Source organism: Pan paniscus, chromosome 2, assembly GCF_029289425.2.
Source record: "Pan paniscus chromosome 2, NHGRI_mPanPan1-v2.0_pri, whole genome shotgun sequence".
Lineage (NCBI taxonomy): Eukaryota > Metazoa > Chordata > Mammalia > Primates > Hominidae > Pan > Pan paniscus.
In genome coordinates this window covers 95,382,494-95,400,750 of record NC_085926.1, presented here as the reverse complement: position 1 = coordinate 95,400,750, position 18,257 = coordinate 95,382,494, and the positions used below count along the sequence as shown (strand labels likewise).

The window sequence follows — 18,257 nt, the reverse complement described above, 5'->3', positions numbered from 1 at the left end:
GTGCTGGGATTACAGGCGTGAGCCACCGTGCCCCGCCTTGAGTTTCTTTAATTAAAAAGAAAAAGAGTTTGTTGACATGGATATAACTCAATGTAGTAACAAAAATAAAATTTCATTTCAATTACTAATTTTCAACTAACTCTGAAAATCATAAATATTATTCCAGTTACCTAAGGCATTGACTGTTGAATTCTGCATGGGCAGATATTGATATCACAAAGTATATTGAGGGTTGGGCAATAAGTGTTATTCATCTCAGCAGTCAAAACTGAATGTAAAAACTGTATTTATTTTTAATCTAATAGTCATTTCTAATCCTTTTATTAATCCTGTAAGACAGCTGTTATTATAAATCTACTTTATACACGGAGTGACCCAAATTTCTGAACGATAACTAAATTGCTAAAGTTTACAGAATGAGCTAGTAGCAAAGCTGTGATTCATATCTGAGTCTGTCTTGCTTCATTCTTTGCTTTTTCATTCATATCATAATATAGATGGAGAATGGGTAAAGCTGATCTTTTATTACATCATTTGATTTAGAAAGCTATGAAATTATTGAGTAAAAGGCACAAAGGCCTTGCCAAAATCTGTTGTTGATCTTATTCTCAGTCTACTCAACATGCAAAGTTTTCAAGAATACACAAGAAAATGAATCTGACCTCTACCATAAATCCTTTAAGTTGATGGACAAGAATGAATCTCATTTCTAAGAAAGTCATCTCATCTAAATATAGAGAAAATGAGCCATAAACACAAGGTTTTAAAAAAAATATATAAAGAGAATTGTGAAACCACATCTGGAATATTGCCTACATTTGTCATTGTCATGCTACAAGAATATATAACACAAGTGTAAAAGACAAACAAAAATACAGTTTCTTTAAGATAACTAAAAATAATATATTCTAGAGTAGAAAAGAGAGGCCTGCTGGGTTGAGGGTGGCAGGGGAATTAGGAGAGGCACATGAAGTGAACATTAGGCCTTGTATAGTATCAAGGGGAAATGTGATTTCAAACAAGACGGAATAACAGAATCGAAATATTAGGCTTGACACTCACTTTTATATCCTTTTTGTTGTCCTTTTGACATTCTTTTACCTGCAGATAACTGCTGAGAAACCAACAGTTAAAACTTCCTGGACTATTCTAGAAAGAGAAAAAATTTGGTGACTCTAAGCCAGAAGAGAAGGCTGATAGTGGAGGCCATAATGAGTTTTGTATAGATAAAGGGAAAGAATATGTATGACAGGAAGATATTATGTATTTCCATTGAGACTAGGGAAACAGGGAAGGTCAAATTTAAGAAGGGTGCCCTATGGGCTTAGCGACACAAGAATCATTTTTTCAATGGAATAATGTTTCAAAATTATACTCTGCCAGGCAAGTTGTTCTTATACTGGTTTAGGTTTAGTAGTACCCTGAAAGAGGGACAGCCTTTCAATGACCTTTTTCAGACCATGATTAAAATTGTTTACCGTTTTCTCATATCTTGCAAGATATGTATAAAATAATGATTCTTCCCTAATCTGACTTGGCTGTTTTAGCCTGGGAGTTTCTGTTTTACAGTCCTCTGTCCACAGAATTTCATTTTATAATGCAAAAAAGCCAAAGGAGATAGATGATCTTGATGGTCTCCTATGCAACAGAGCCGCTCACTTCATTTAAATGGAAATGTGCATTTTCATGGAAATTCAGGCCAATATTGATGAACAAAGATAAGCTGCCAGTATTAAATAGAATAGTGATACACACACACAAAAAAAGTACCCTAGAAAACTTATAAAAAACCAGTGAAATTTACAGGGAAAGAAGGAGAATGTTAAGAATATATGTACAGAAAAATTAAATTTTTATGGTTCAGTTGCACAGTATTTTGATGGTTACTAGTTGAAAATCTCAGGACAAAGATTGAGGAAGACAGCCTGAATACATATATCTCTAATGAGCATAGTGATTTAATATGAAAAGATTAAGTGGCACATTATCTTTTACAAGTAAATATTAGCCATCTAACAAACATTGTTCAGTGAATGTGGTAAGAAATGTCACAGGTCAGGTGTGATATCATGCTTTTTGTGAAAATGTTAATGTGGCTGTTTTACATTTATTTTTGATAACTCATTTAAGAAAGATTTAATGATGTATATTGTGCTTTTCCAACTAGAAATCTGAAAAGTAATCTTAACTGTTGCTTTGCATGCATGTCTTGCATCTATAAGAGACAGAGGTCTCGTATATTTTTCCTCAGAAATGAACTGTGAATCTAAGTACTCCTTGCCATTCCTACTGTCAATGCCTTAATTCTGCCTGAATATCCTGCACTTGACAATTGTCACAACCTGATATCTGGCCTCTCTCATCTTCTCTACCTCACTTCACCTCTGTCTAGCATCTAGACTACCACTTAAGTCACTTAATTTACATTTCCAAGGGGACTACCTAACGGACAAAGATGATGAAGAAATAGAGTCCCAGAAGAAACAATCAATAGCTGGGGAAAGAAAATAAAGGATACAAAACAATGTAAGAAAATATTTATAGTTACAAATTGGGAAAGTAACCAGTGGTACACAGATGTTACATAACGACTGGTTCTTCTTCAATTTGAGCAATGTTTTGTCCACACTGCTGCTATGGAATACGTTCACACTTCACACAGTTACAAAAGTAAAGTTTTAGAAACATGACTGCTATGGTTTGAATGTGTCCCCTCAAGTGCACACACTGGAAACTTAATCCTTAATACAACCGTGTTTAGAGGTGGGACCTTAAAGAGGTAATTAGATCATGAGGGCTCAGCCCTCATGACTGGATTAATGCAGCAGCCTCATTATAAAAGGGAGAGGTCAGCCCCCTTTTTCTCTCCCTCACCCATGTGATGCCTTCCACCATGTTATGATGCAGCAGGAAGACCCTCAACAGATGTGGCCCCTCGATCTTGACTTCAGCCGCCAGGACCTTGAGCCTAAAAACTCTGTTCATTATAAACTACCCCGTGTGAGGCATTCTATTAGAGCAGCATAAAAAGGGCTATAACAATGATCTAAAGGAATAAATTAACAGAGCAGTACGGCCAGGGGCACAAAGAGGCAAGTTAGGTTATAATACTTTTGTCTCACATACCAGTTTTATTTTTGTTATTTTTCTGAATATGGACAGTAAAAGGACCCTTAGCATATTGTTTGAAAGCTGAAACAATCAAAGATGAATAAAGATTTAAAAAGAGACCCCAATCTATAGGAATAACTACATGGTTTAGATAATCTGTCTTTGCCAAATGAGATAAACGCCATTATGACTTATTAGAGTTCAGGGACAGCAGGTGGAAAAATGAAATTAAAATAATCTCTTTAGTAGTTATTTTTTGCTTTTGCAGTATCAATTATACTTTTTTAAGAGAAAAATTTATATTTTACTTGAAAAATATCTAAAAATAAAAGAAACATTTTATTTCTTCTTATTGTTTATACTTCAGATACTTGATTTTATCTCTCAACATTATGATTTCAGACACTGGCATTTTGTTATGCTGTAGCACAAAGGGCTAAAACAGAAAATGCTTCTCCTGTATCTATGTGAGTATTGGACAAGGCGGTATAAAAAGACATATCAGTTTTTCACAGGTGCAAGAAGAAGAAAGCCAAACATCGTGTGCAATGGAGATTATCCAACCTCCTCTCTTCTCTATCCCTTTGCTGTCTTAAGAAAACAAACTCCAAAGCTAAATGAATATAATTCAATCACTCTTCTCAATTATGCCTGCTGATGTGCTCTTTGTTCAGTGGAAGAAGACAGAGAATCTGGTTCCATTTCAGGTCCTTAATCTTTCTGATAAGGCAGCTTCTTTGGCTGAGAACATAAAGATTATGAACATAAAGGCCCTTGTGGCAGCTTTCAGAGGGAGACCCAGCCATGCAGGAGATGAGGTGATCTATGGTACCTAGGGAATGGAGTGAAATCAGGAAGAACTCTCTGCAAATGTGCCTGGAATTCTTGAGGTAGTTCTACTTCTCTGTGTACCCGGGAAACAGGATTAGCTTCATGAGTATGTAACTTGTGCAGTCACGTATAGCCTTGAGTTTAGGTGTGCCCTGTAGTTGGTTTAGTTCTCTGTTGTCACCGTCTTGAAATAACTAATAAATTTTTAACAAGGGACTCTGTATATTTCAGGGTATACTGGGCCCTGCAAATTATGTAGCTTGTCCTTCTGCAGGAAAAAGGACTTTGAAAGAAACAGAGGAGCATCAGCTGCTTTCTTTTGGCCTTTGTAAAGACATGACACCTGGCTGGAATGGCCATGCTTGCATCTGTTCTGCTCTTTCCAAAGGATTAAACAAATCTCCAGCATCTAGAGGAGACCTATGTTCCCCATCAAGATCCAATATCCCTTGTCTATTTTAGGAAAACAGCCCCCCTGCATAAATGTATGCATTTTAGCTGCATGCATGGCAGCTGTCGGCAATTCCATTTCCAAACTCTCTAGCAATTAAGTGTGTCCATGTTATTGTTATTTGGACCATTGAGATGTGAATACTGTGTTTGGAAGTTTCAGGTGATTGCCTTAAAAGCAAAACCAGAGAGACAGAACTATTTCCTTTTCCTTCTCACAGTCAGGAAGGCAGATGTACTGGTGACCCAGCTTTGGTCATTTACAGGAGGATGGCATGCTAGGGGAAGGAAGAGCCAAGAACAGAAGGAACTTGGGCCTTGCAAGTCCCCCTGAATGACAGCTCCTCTGCCAGCATGGACTATTCACCTTGGGTCAAGCAGCTGAAAGAGGAATAAATCTGTATTCTGGAGTCTCTTTGTTACATTGGCTTAGCCTCTGCCTTAACTAATGTACAGCATAAATTCCTGTGGGGTGATTTACAAGAAATTTGTATTTATTCAGGATAGTTGAATAATAAAATGTTCTAAGATTGGAAAATTCTACATAGGGAGAAATATTAATTTGCATTAAAATGACCTAAAACTACATTGAACCAAATTTTATCTTTGGTGATTCTCAGAACTTTTCTGTGTCTTGCAGAGGCTCATGGTCATCATTTTAAATACTATTATAATTATAGTGTATGTCTATAGATGTTGGCGCTCAAGTAAATCTATAACCTTATGACAAACCCCTAAAAATTCTAGTTTCATTGTAATTTACCTCTACTATAAAAAAAGACTATAGAATGTTAAAAGTAACTTTTGTGAATGTTGTCATTGTTTGGAAACAAATGGACACTAAATATACTTAAAAAAAATAACATATACAAGATCACTTTACTTCTCACTTGTTAAAACTTTTCAATGACCAAAACTGCCAAGATTTAAGATAGTATGTTGATAAACCAGTTACTAAGAAATTAAGGAATCTTTTGTTCAAAAGTGTAGATTTGACATTTACCTGCCCCAATGACTCTCTCAATACGAATTCTTGAGGGATCAATCTCCTTTGCAAATTCATGGACTGCTAGGGATGGGTCTTCATATGTATCTGGATCAATGTAAGTTTTAATTCCCGGGAAGCGCACTGCAACAGCAATAACAAAACGATTGATTTAGTTTGAGTATCTCAGTGGTCTATATCTTGTGAACATTTAAAACCGGAAATGACATACTGAAGTAGTCAGTCTTGATAATGATTTAAAGTCTCTCTTTTCTTCCTGTCCCATATTAAAGCTTTGACTACGAGGGTCAAAAATTTATTTACCTCACGGTTAATGTAGAATGACCTGGTGGATTTCTAGAAAGTGAGCTGACAGGTTCCAGAAAACACATGTCTCATATTTCTATAAAATGTTTAATCAGCTCACTCATTCACTATGCTTCCAAAACATTCCACATCTGCTCTAGCTTGGGGAATGGGGAAAATGAGGCATAAGCCTCCCTCCAAAGCAAGGAAGCCCACTAGGTTCCTCCTGGACTCTTTGTACTCTACGGCACTAGGTTTCATGAACTCATGCCCTATTCCTGTGGTCTCCCCCTTTTCCAGAAAACCTCAAGCAGTAAAGAACTGACTTCATGGCATAGAAACGAGAAAGGCCAGTAGGGATAATGGCCATTTTCTGTATTCATGTAGTGGCTTCCATGGACTGACTGCATATAGTCCTGAATAGGATCAGCTTGTCTATCCTGGTGGGAAGGATGGAAATCAAAGGCCAAAATCTGGTCATTGGTTGTGTATCTGCTGAGCTTCATTGGTGAGAATGGAGGGCTCACAGTCTACAGGCAGTTAGGATGATGAGAAAGGATGGCTAGAAAACATTAATGTGTGGTTGTATGTCCATTTGTGAGTATCCGAAGAAGTCATAGACTGCCTCTGCCCATGAATATCCCTCTGTTTTGATCATTTATTTATTTCTCTGCTTTTTTTAGAGAAATGGCAGTCTTGCTATGTTGTCCAGGCTGGCCTTGAATTCTTGAGCTCAAGTGATCCTCCTGCCTCGGCCTCCTGAGTAGCTGGGACTACAGGCACAAGCCACCAAGCTGGCTCATTAATTTCCATTTTCCATTTTAGATCTCTAGACAGGAGATCATTTCTTATATATCTTTCTATCTTTCCGAATATCTTAGGTATGGTTTTACAGGCAATAATCACACAGAGAGCCTTTATTGAATACAAACTAGTAGGGATTAAAAGACCAATGTGAAATTTGTGGCAGAGTGGATGGTATTTGGTTTTGTTGCTTCTTAGATTTTGAAAGCCATATAATACCCAGCGTTAACTGTTGTTTGACTCTCCTTGCAAAACATATAAACAAAAAAATCAAAAGCAAACAAACAAAAGGTAATAAAGTTTAGAGGAGGTGCTGAAATGCCCAATATTAGCAGCAATTTGCTTCCTTAGTCCTTCTATGCCCATTGCCTTCATTTACACATTTTGTCTTCTGTCTTCTTAGTGCTGCATATGGACCGTGAGAAAATTAATATTTCTCAAATTAGCACCAGAAAAGCATATTTCCAGGTATACCCAGACCTGACACTAATTTTAACATGTCATGCTTTCCTTGACTTCTCAAAGCATACATTGAAGAAAATGAGAACAGATCGTTTGTACCTCTATTTTATATTCCGTATGATATTTTCATAACAACTTAGTAGAATTTGTGATTTCAGACTGAGTTCTATAACCTCAAACCTAGTAGCCACTACTAATTATTAGTGATATCTAATCAGATCTGTGGTCATGTTGATAATATTATGCTAGGCACAGATAACAAGCATCATTTATTAACTCATATGTGGTTTTAACTATTAAACTATTCAATTATTTAAGGTGGTACACATTTCTATAGAATAAGATCAGTAAATATCACATTTTTTTCTTATAAACATATGTGTAGAAAAGAGGAAAATAAACAACCAAACTGAATTCCAATTTTGAATACCTGGTTACTAATTTAAACTTATCAACGTCTTCTTAAACATCAGTTGGTTAACTTTCTTCTACCTCCTTGGCTGTCTCGAGTTATTTTCATCGCTTCATGCTGGGCCCAACTGGTTTGGTTTATGCTAACCTACCTCTTGGAAAACAGATAATAAATGCCTCAGGAGCACCTTTTCCCTCTGCATAGCAGTACTAAATGCCCTGCAGTGAATCTTAAGGTTGCCCGGCGTGAAGTCATCAGCCCAGGTGTCTGGATCCAGGTTTCTGCAATCTGTTTACAGCCTTTCCATGTTATCCCATGCCAGATATCAGTTCTCTCAGCTCTGCCAGTGCAGTAAGAGTCAGACTTACTGTATAAAAGTTCCTCACATGGGGCGGGGCTGGGGCGGTGCAGGGCGGGGCTGGGTGGCCGTTGAAGGCAGGGGGCGGGGCGTCTCCAAGCGGCTGGCCGAGGGAGGGCGCAACAGCTGCTCCCTGAACACTTTCTGACCCAACAGTCCCCCAGCGCCGGACGCGCCGCACCCAGGCAGCTCTAGGGACCCCCGGGCCTGCACTTAGCCCTGCGCCCGAGGAAGAACCGGAACTATGGTTTGTGCCTTCCTTATTGCCTCTGAAATATTTTTAACTGCAAAGGAAAGCCTGTATTATTTTGGAGAAAGGCGAACAGATAAAACCCACAGCAAAAAATTTCAGGGAGTAGAAACTCCTTCTCAGAATAGATATGTTGGATATTTTGCACAAGTGAAACATCTCTACAACTGGAATCTCCCTCCAAGACGGATACTCTTTATGAAAACATTCATTATTTATTCGATTCCTGGTTATGTACATGATCTAAAAGTCCAAATAGTAAAGGAGAAAAAGGTTGTCTTTTCCAGTACTTCATGAGGAAATTGTTCGGCTGGAGTGCAGTGGCGTGATCTCGGCTCTCTACAACCTCCACCTCCCAGCCGCCTGCCTTGGCCTCCCAAAGTGCCGAGATTGCAGCCTCTGCCCCGCCGCCACCCCGTCTGGGAAGTGAGGAGCGTCTCTGCCTGGCTGCCCATCGTCTGGGATGTGAGGAGCCCCTCTGCCCAGCCGCCCAGTCTGGGAAGTGAGGAGCGCATCTTCCCGGCCGCCATCCCGTCTAGGAAGTGAGGAGTGTCTTTGCCCGGCCGCCCATTGTCTGAGATGTGGGGAGCGCCTCTGCCCCGCTGCCCCGTCTGGGATGTGAGGAGCGCCTCTGCCCGGCCGCCCCATCTGAGAAGTGAGGAGCCCCTCCACCCGGCAGCCGCCCCGTCTGGGAAGTGAGGAGCCCCTACGCCCGGCAGCCGCCCCCTCTGGGAAGTAAGGAGCGTCTCCGCCCGGCAGTCGCCCCATCTGGGAGATGGGGGGCAGCCCCAGCCGGCCAGCTGCCCCGTCCGGGAGGCAGGTGGGGGGCAGCCCCCGCCCGGCCAGCTGCCCTGTCTGGGAGGTGGGGGGCGCCTCTGCCCGGCCGCCCCGTCTGGGAAGTGAGGAGCCCCTCTGCCTGGCCGCCACCCCATCTGGGAGGTGTACCCAACAGCTCATTGAGAACGGGCCATGATGACGATGGCGGTTTTGTCAAATAGAAAAGGGGGAAATGTGGGGAAAAGAAAGAGAGATCAGATTGTTACTGTCTGTGTAGAAAGAATTAGACATAGGAGACTCCATTTTGTTCTGTACTAAGAAAAATTCTTCTGCCTTGGGATGCTGTTAATCTATAACCTTACCCCCAACCCCGTGCTCTCTGAAACATGTGCTGTGTCCACTCAGGGTTAAATGGATTAAGGGCGGTGCAAGATGTGCTTTGTTAAACAGATGCTTGAAGGCAGCATGCTCGTTAAGAGTCATCACCACTCCCTAATCTCAAGTACCCAGGGACACAAACACTGCGGAAGGCTGCAGGGTCCTCTGCCTAGGAAAACCAGAGAACCCTTGTTCACATGTTTATCTGCTGACCTTCCCTCCACTATTGTCCTATGACCCTGCCAAATCCCCCTCTCCGAGAAACAGCCAAGAATGATCAATAAATACTAAAAAAAAAAAAAAAAAAAGAAAGAAAGAAAAAAAGAAAAATTCTAATTATACTTAAAAAAAATAATAAAAAATAAAAGTTCCTCACTTAAAGCCTTTCCCTTTCCCGGAGGGTGGTATAGATTGAAATGTCCTTTATTATCTTTTGCTCAATTTAAAATAAAAGATAAAACAGTTAAGTTGCCTTGCATATTATCTCTACATTGTGGTTAATTAGAGAACATCCCTTTCTTGTTAATTCAGTGTCTCACAATAGAAAAACTGTCTTGCTGAAGTAGTTTGCAATTTGGAGGTGGAGGTGGAGGTGGATGTTGAGGAGGAGAAGTTGTCAGTTATCAAACCAGCTATAGTGATAATTATAGGTTGCTTGGGAATAGATCTCTCAAATGAATATAACCTTGTAGTCAGCCCAAGGATTTCATACATATTCTAAGAGTTAAAGAGCTGATATTCTTTTTTAGTATTAATGAATTGTAAATTGATTTGTTATATATTTAAAAGACAGTCCCTACAAGAAGGAATAAAGATTCCCTAATATTTATTTCTATGTCTAATGTTCCACTAGATAAAATCAACTCATGTTTTAGAGCCATTGTGAGTGGTAAATAACTTGATAAAATCAGTCAACTATTATTTTTAGCAAATTCAGTCTGTTGTGTTTTCCAGCAAGCAGAATTGGGAACAAGGTAATGTTATTTAATGAGAAGCAGGTGCAACTTTCACCAACAAACCTGGAAACCAGATGAAAATTCTTAATGCTGAAAGGTTGGAAGTGATTTTTTTTTCTTTTTTTCTCAACTCAATAGATACAGTTTGAATGAACTCCTGAAGTGCTGGAACAGTACAAAATAATGAAAGAAAGTCCCTGCGCTACTTACAATGCCCATTCTGTAAGTGGTTTCTTCTCTTCTCTTCTGACTTCATCTTGGCTTTTATGTACCACTGACATCTTTTAAAAAGATTAAAAAAAAACTTGTTTTAAGAAGTATGATGCATACAGTGCAAAACCAATTAAAATACATATAATCTATGAACAAAGTTCTTGTCATAAAGACCACTTTTAAAATATCTTTATAACGTGAAAATATTCTATAGAAGGTTTTTTATGTACACTGAAATTAGCCCTAGAATAAAATACTGTTAAGTAGATGGATTTGAAAGATAGGAGTCTTAGAAAATATTTAATAATCTGCCATAACCATCCCTTACATGACTACTAATAGCTAGAGTTGGTAAAAAGAAAATTAAAAGTCAAAATAAAAAAAGCATTTTGAGTCAGAATTTCAGAAATGTATACAACTGTCTTCCATTTTCAATGCTGAACAGCAGGATGGTTCAGCAGTTTTATTTTTTAATATTTGGAATTTGGTAGAGGCATGTTCTAGTCTCCCTCTGGATAACCATGCTCCCAAGATTTCTTCAATATGAGTAAATTCTTCAACATCCATATGATTTGATGGTTTATCAAATTTCTAATGGCTAAACAAAGTACGTCTGTGTTACATAATTCAGTCTTTCAATGGAATTTTGCCTCGAATTCTATGGCAAGTTGAGCATTTATTCAGAAATGTCTTACAGTTTTCATAGAATATTTTCCAATGACTGCTCCTCTACCAAAGTGCTTAAGCAATACTTCAAAATATTTTTTTTCTATTTTATGTAATTGAAATTGTTCTCTTCATTGCATGGAATGTTAAAGCAATTTCTAATGAAATATAAATTGGCAAACATAGAAACTGAAAGCTGAAAATAATTTAGCACAAATTTTTCATCATTAAATTCTCCTTTTAAGTGGTATTTCTATTCTGTTCCAGGAAACCCAAATAAAGATAATATTTGAGCCCAACTCTCAAGTTTATTAGGCAATACTTATTTAGCCTGCAAAGATTGAAATGTTTTCTTTTGTGTTTGTCATATTTATGTGTTAAGGAAATATTTTCTGATGCCTTAATGAAATGCTTTGCCACATGTGTATGTGCTATTTAAATCACTGTTTACTGAAATACTGTATGAAAAAATAAGGCCTTAACATGTTCTACAAGATACATATAACTGTATTCAATTTTGCAATATAGTGAATCATTATTAAATTTCTTTTAAACGTCCAGAGGATTTTCTATTGTAAATAATGTAATACTGATGTTAAATAAAATCACATTTAAGAAATTACTCCCTCCATAAACATATGTGTGCACATGTACCCTAGAACTTAAAGTATAATAATAAAAAAAGGAAATTACTCCCTCCTTCAAAGAAACTTTGAAAATGGAAAACAAAAATATTTCTGAATCAAAATCAACCATCATACCTATTTTTTCACAGTATAGTTACATGATAAATTTGTGTCTTTGGAGTTAAGAGCTCCTTAAAGTACAATGGAATGCCATTGTACTTTAATAACTAAATAAACTTTCTGGGCTCCAAAGCAGATTGTCCTGAAATTGTATATAACTTCATGATAATTAGAGTATTATAAAGATATCAGTGACCCCAGTTCAAAATGCATGGGCAGCATTAATGTTATAGAGGGTAAGGAATATACAGTAAGTTTTATTCTTCTATTTAACATTTTCCTAATAAAGTTTGCTAAACACGTAGCAAAGCTAAAGTAGTGGCAATTTGATTTTCTTAACCAAATTGTCATTGTGACTTTACATACAACAAAATACTTTTATTTTCTTTTTTCCTTTCTTTTTTAAACTTGCGCCATTAACCCTCACTGAAACTTCCTCTCTTTCTCTCCTTCCTTTCCTCGTTCCCTTCCTTCCCTTCCTCCCCTCCCCTCCCCTCCCCTTCCCTTCCTCTCTCTTTCTCTTTCTCTTTCTCTTTCTCTTTCTCTAACCATAACTGTCTTGTAATCCCTCTCTTTGCCAGAGTCCAAAATAGTATGGGAATAATTTTAATCTTTCTCAGAAAACTTAGACTTCCACCCGGATGTTTAGGGGTTTTGTTTATTTTTTATAATCACTTCATTCTGGCTAGTGATTCAAGTTTTTGTAGGCCATGTTTGATAAGCTGCAGTGTTGAACATTTAATCTACAACCTAATGGTTAATTCGTTTAGAGATTCCAAAATTTGCTTTCTGTCCTCTATAAAAGATGAGCTATATCAAAGCTCTGATGATGGCAGTTAGCTGTCAGAGGTTTGCCCTAAAAATAAAGGAAAAGTGTCCTAAGAGGATGCTGGACAACAGTGCCTGATGGTGGCAACATGTTGTGCCCAAATTAGTACTTGTATTAAGATGAATTTATCATTATTTCCTGCATTCTTTCATGTCTGTTTTTTTTCCTTGTTACTGTAGCTAGCATTATTCTATCAGCTAATCACCCCCCAAAACTAGAGACCCCCAAATACTCTCTCTTAATTCTAAGACCATTACTATATCTGTTTATATACATGAAAAACTTAAGTAAACATAGTTGTAAAGTGCCTTCTTTCCACTTAATTTCACAAATAAGTTATCATTTTTAACTCAACCACATTAGAATATTCATGCTGCTTTTTTCCTCAGTAAATTCTATAAAAGGAGGTTTGTTACAACTATATCTAATATACTGTTACTGAATAGCAGTTGTATATTTGTCAGGGACCCACATTTGATACATGCAAAGTACTTGTCAAGTTCTATACTTTTTGGTGTGCTGTCAAAATTGTAGACAATTTTTCATATGTGTATTAAAATTACCTCTGTAATTTTAAGTAGATTAAATTTTAATAAAATGTTGGTCCCTAAGCAGAGTTTTAAAAACAAATAGTGTTTTCGGTTCACTGAAGGTGCTGTTTATTATTTCTGCTCTTTCTGAGGTACCAGTGTTTTCTGGCAGGGTTGGTGTACTTTAGCTGGAGTCAACATGGGTGTGTACTGTTTGGCTGACATTCTTTTTGCAGTTTTAAATCATGATAGTGAAATATTGCAGTAGATGTGTGTTTCTGATTATAAAAAATCTGTTGAGGTATTCTTTTGTGCCTCTATTGATATCTAGATAGGCTATTTTATCTTCTTGTTAGAATGATCTGAGAATAAAATATTGTGATTTCTGGAAAAAGTCCTGGCCAAATACCATGGATTAAGTAAGAAATAACATTTATTCTTTCATATAATTTTATACATATTATCTTCATTCACATCTGTATTATCAGCACCTGGATTATGGTATTCATGCTATTTATTTAAAAGTCATTAAATGGTTTTAATATGCTTTTGTATCAAACCTGTATAAAAATAGAAAGCTAAGGTTCTGAAGGGTGAAGCACTTGGACCAGTTAGTCAGGATTCAAATTTAGGTCTTTTGCTATGTTAAATTTACTGTTAGTTTATATTTTATTCAAATTACTTTGAAGTATAGAAATATTGGATTTATAAAACCAATTAATATAATTCTAACATAGACAGTTTCAATATTTAATTGACAAAATGTTATATTTCTATAACACTAGGTTTATAGTTTTTCTATAAATTGTTCTGACTTTCCATTAAAATATTTTTTAAGAAAATTATTTTTTATGATGTAATTTGATTATAGTAAAGGAAAAATACGGAGTAACTTATTGACTGTAAATTCATCATTCATAGCTTTCAAACAGCTTTAGTCATCTTCGGATCTTTCCATATTGAGGGACCTGTTGAAACAGAGAACTAATGATGGTTCACTGTCAGAGTGGTTCTTCTGGGATCCCTCTCGACCTCAGGTGTGCTTTGTTATATCTAAAAGCATTTGAATACGCAATGTATAAAAAGAGTGGTTATTCATAAATCTTGGAAATAGTATGGTATGTTTCATTTACCTCCCAGTGATCAAGAAGAATAAAGTGAGGATGACGAGGAGAGTGAATCCGCCAACAGCGGCGGTGGCTATCACGAGAATCTGTCCTTGTTCTGCTGCCATGTCAGAAGCTGAAACAGAGATACAATATTAAAATTTCCCTGGGTGACATTTCACTATTAAAACCATTTTACAATTTAGTTTACACTAGAAAATGCAATAACGGATGCCAAGCCCAGTATATTTGGCCTTTATTTCAGTATTTGACACATATGAAGCAAACCCAAAATAAATGAGTTTTGACTCAGGGCTGAAGAGTTGGGGCCATAACCCACAACATAAACCTCTCCTCTTTCTTCAAAAAAGATCAATAAAGTAGATGAATTCTTAGTACCCCTTATTTTAAGATTAAGTATGTGCTGTAAAACTAAATCAGCAGATAGGCTAAAGAATTGTTTTATGTAATTGCTCACTGTATTTCCTCTTAAACACTGGCCAATAGACCAGGATTTATAGACTGTTTTGATATCTGTTTTCACAAAGTTGAAAGACTACTGTATAATTCCTTTTAAGAATGATGTTCTTTATACTTCACAGAACTTAATTCAAACACTAAAATTGTGGATTCTCACCTCCACAGCACGAGGATATACATAATGGGTGCTTAGATGTTTAATCAGCAATAATTGGAAAAATGATATTTAAAAGCTTCCTTTTTTGAAGAAAAGACCAGATTATATATGGTAGCAACATGTTCCTTCTTTCATTCATAAAACTGTCTCTTAAAAGCACATGAGCTGCATGTTTTACTAATCTTCCGGGAATCTTTTAACATATATCATTTAAATTAATTTATTAGCACTTCTAATTTTTTATATTAATAATGCTTTAATCAAATATAATTTTCAATGACTGGAATAGGCAATTCCTTAATAATAGAGGTAAGAAAACAGAAGCACAGAAAAATTAAAGAAATTGCCCAAGCCCACATAGAACTATGACCAGAATTCAGTCTTTCAGGGTTTTGTCTCATTTCTCCATTTTTTTTACTATAACTTGTAGTAATAATTCAGTTAATCATCAATATTCTAAAAAACCAAATCAATCAGTCTCTTAATGTTCCTTAAATTAAACTTGTTTTTTATTTTGACTACTGAAAATAAATAATATCTATTAATCTTATCAGCTATTGGAGAAAATTGGATCAAATAAAATATATAACTGAGAAGCAAACTGCAGAAGTCTCTAACATAATAATTTATTAAACTTGAGTATTTTACAGCTTCCACAGAAGTAGATCTTTTTCTGGGAATTGAGTATGCAGTATATTATGTGCAAATTCATATCCAGAGTAATAGCATTCTCATAAAAATGACATATCTACAACAGAATGTCTAAGCCTTCAACACTATTGTCAAGTCAGTAAGAAACCAGTCACAGCACTTTAGAGACTTTTAAAAAAATCTAAATGTAAATAAAAACAAAAGAGTTGAAGTCATTTATGTTCAGTTTTCAGTAAGATAAATGTATTAAATCTTAGAACTTAGTCACTATGATTTAATCAAGACATTTTCAAGCAATGTACTACAATGTTAAGTTTTCACTCATAATCTGTGCAGAGACAAGTTAAATAGTTGCATCTTATCCAATAAATAATGTACTGAAGGTTTTTTATTAGGTCTTCATTGAATTTCCTAATCTTCAAAATAGCACCGATATCATGGGAATGAATGTTGTGCTCTAAAATGTCACATTTTCTCACTGAAAGTTATTGAATAACAAAAATGTAAGAAATAGTTGTTCTAGAAAGCATTATCTTTTGAAGATAAAGCAGATGGCATTTACCCAAAAAACATTATTTACTTAAAAACTGTTGTATCTGTAAAATATATAGCATAATTCAAGAATTTTGAATCAGGGGCATATAGTTTCATAGTAGTTAGGTAGCTATAATTTGTTGAGTCCAAAATTCAGAGGGAGATTTTGTAATTGGATGCCTTTTGAAAATCAGATTACTTTGTTATAAAAAATGGTGTTGTTTTACATACATAATTACTGACTAAACTGCTAATTCTACAAATATGTCTCCTTCTGCACACTTGTTATTACATTTATAAACTTTGTTTTAATTAAAATTTTAATTGGATAACAATCTTAAGTTATGACCCTTTGAAAAATGCATATTCCTGCATAATTGTTTCTTAAACTTAGGAACTGTAAACACTCCTCTGTGGAGAATAAAATATGTTAAATACTCTTATTAGAAAATAAATATGTTAAATACTCTTATTTTCTAATAAGAGTATTTAAAGAAACACTATTATACTGGGAGTAAAATGCTATAGATTGTGAGGCTGGGATGATTATAAAAACCTCATCAACATTATCATCTTCAACAAGAACAACAGTCATTATTTATTTAATAGGAAACTATGAGCGTCAATTCATTATCAAAATTATCTTCACAATGGTCTTGATAGGTAGGTACTATTATCATTCCTAGTTGAAACAGTTATATTACTTTCTCAAGGTTACATATCTTGTCAAGGGAAAGCCGGCAATCCAACTTCTTTTTGCCGATCTCCAAGCCCAAGCAATTGCCAGTACTTTAAACCACCATTTTTCCTAACAGAAGAACTAACTAGATCTAGCGGTTTTGGTTACCCTACAACAATCATAGCCTTGCTTGAACTTGATTTCATGTCTGTAAAATGATAATGTTGAATTAAACATTCTTGTCACAATCTTTCAGAGCAATTGTACTATGATATTGTGTTACCCATGCAGCCTGCAACAAAATAGTGGAAAGAACAAGATTTGCCATATGGAAATAAAAACACTCAGGAGCTTGGTCCTGATGGGGATAATTTTTGCGTTTTATCATATTAGTGTTGGTCCATCACAGAGCTCTGACTTCATCATCTCAGGATAAACTACAAGGCCCTTAACTTTGTTATCAAAGCTGTCTACAAATGGCTCTAGCGTATGTCTTCAGATACATCTTATCATTCTTTAAGCATACTGAATTTCTTCCAAGTCCTTGAATGAGCCAAACTCTTAATATCTGGTCAATTTCTAATCACTCCTACATGAATATCTTATCATTTGGGAAGCACTTTTTTTTCTGGTTGTTTAGATTTGGGTAGGTCCCCAGACACATGTTCCCCAAGACCCTTAAAAGATTTCTACCAATAAAACCATCACATTTTATTGAAATTACTTTTTATAATCTGTCTTTCTCATTTGATTTCAAATTCAATGAGAGCAGGAACTATATTCACTATGATATCCATAGTGGGGTGAATGGTGACAGCCTTTCCCCCTCCTCTCAAAAAAGGAATTTGCAGGTGTAATTAAGAAACTTGATTATCCTGGATTAAACAGGTTGTCCCATATCCAATGACAAGTGTCCTTATGAGAGAGAAAAGTGGAGAAGACAAAGACGAGAAGGCCATGTAAAGACACATGTAAAGACAAAGGCAGAGATGAGTTATGCAACCCACAAGCCAAAGAATAAGACACCAGAAGCAAGAAGAGAAAAGGAAGAAGTCTCTCTTAGAAACTTTGGAGGGAGCATGCTTTTGGTCTCCAGAGCTGTGATATATTGTTTTAAGCCATTGACTTAGTGATAATCTGTTTCAACAGTCCTAGGAAACCAATACAGTGTCCAGCCTACATGGTAGTAAATATTCCCTTGAGTGAGTGGGTTGAATAATTATTTGCACTGGATGGTTCTGGTAAGAAAAGGTCAGGAGTAATCCACATTCCCACCCTTCCCTTGATATGTGAGGAAGATTTACCATCAGTGTAGCTATACAATGTACGTGAAGAGAGTGTACCCAACACTAATCAGAAAAATCCAATTACTCTGTGTGCTTGGAGACAATGCTTTCTGGGAGGTAGAAGCTACTAGGGAATTCAGACTGCTACATTTTACCAAGTTGAGTGGACCAAAGCTCAGAAATATGAGTCTAAGGTTAAGAATTTATTAGTTCATTCAATTAATATTTATTGAGCAACTAGTTTATGCTAGGCACTAACATAGACACAGGGTATACAGTGATGAACAAAACACAGTTACT

The 18,257-nt window shown here is 36.2% G+C and overlaps 1 protein-coding gene across 8 annotated transcripts in view; it reads right to left on the bottom strand.

Annotated features, from left to right (window-relative positions):
- Positions 1 to 18,257, bottom strand: part of EPHA6 (EPH receptor A6) — a 955,687-nt gene that overhangs the window by 274,082 nt on the left and 663,348 nt on the right. For 7 of the 8 annotated variants that reach the window (XM_034956977.2, XM_008975358.3, XM_055110176.1 and 4 more), the window contains 3 exons: positions 14,198 to 14,306; positions 10,291 to 10,361; positions 5,396 to 5,521 (listed from right to left, as the gene is read on the bottom strand). In XM_034956977.2, the coding sequence (XP_034812868.2) occupies positions 5,396 to 5,521; positions 10,291 to 10,361; positions 14,198 to 14,306 (306 nt within the window). The remainder of the gene's footprint in view (positions 1 to 5,395; positions 5,522 to 10,290; positions 10,362 to 14,197; positions 14,307 to 18,257) is intronic. The other variant, XM_034956979.2, reaches the window with a different exon arrangement.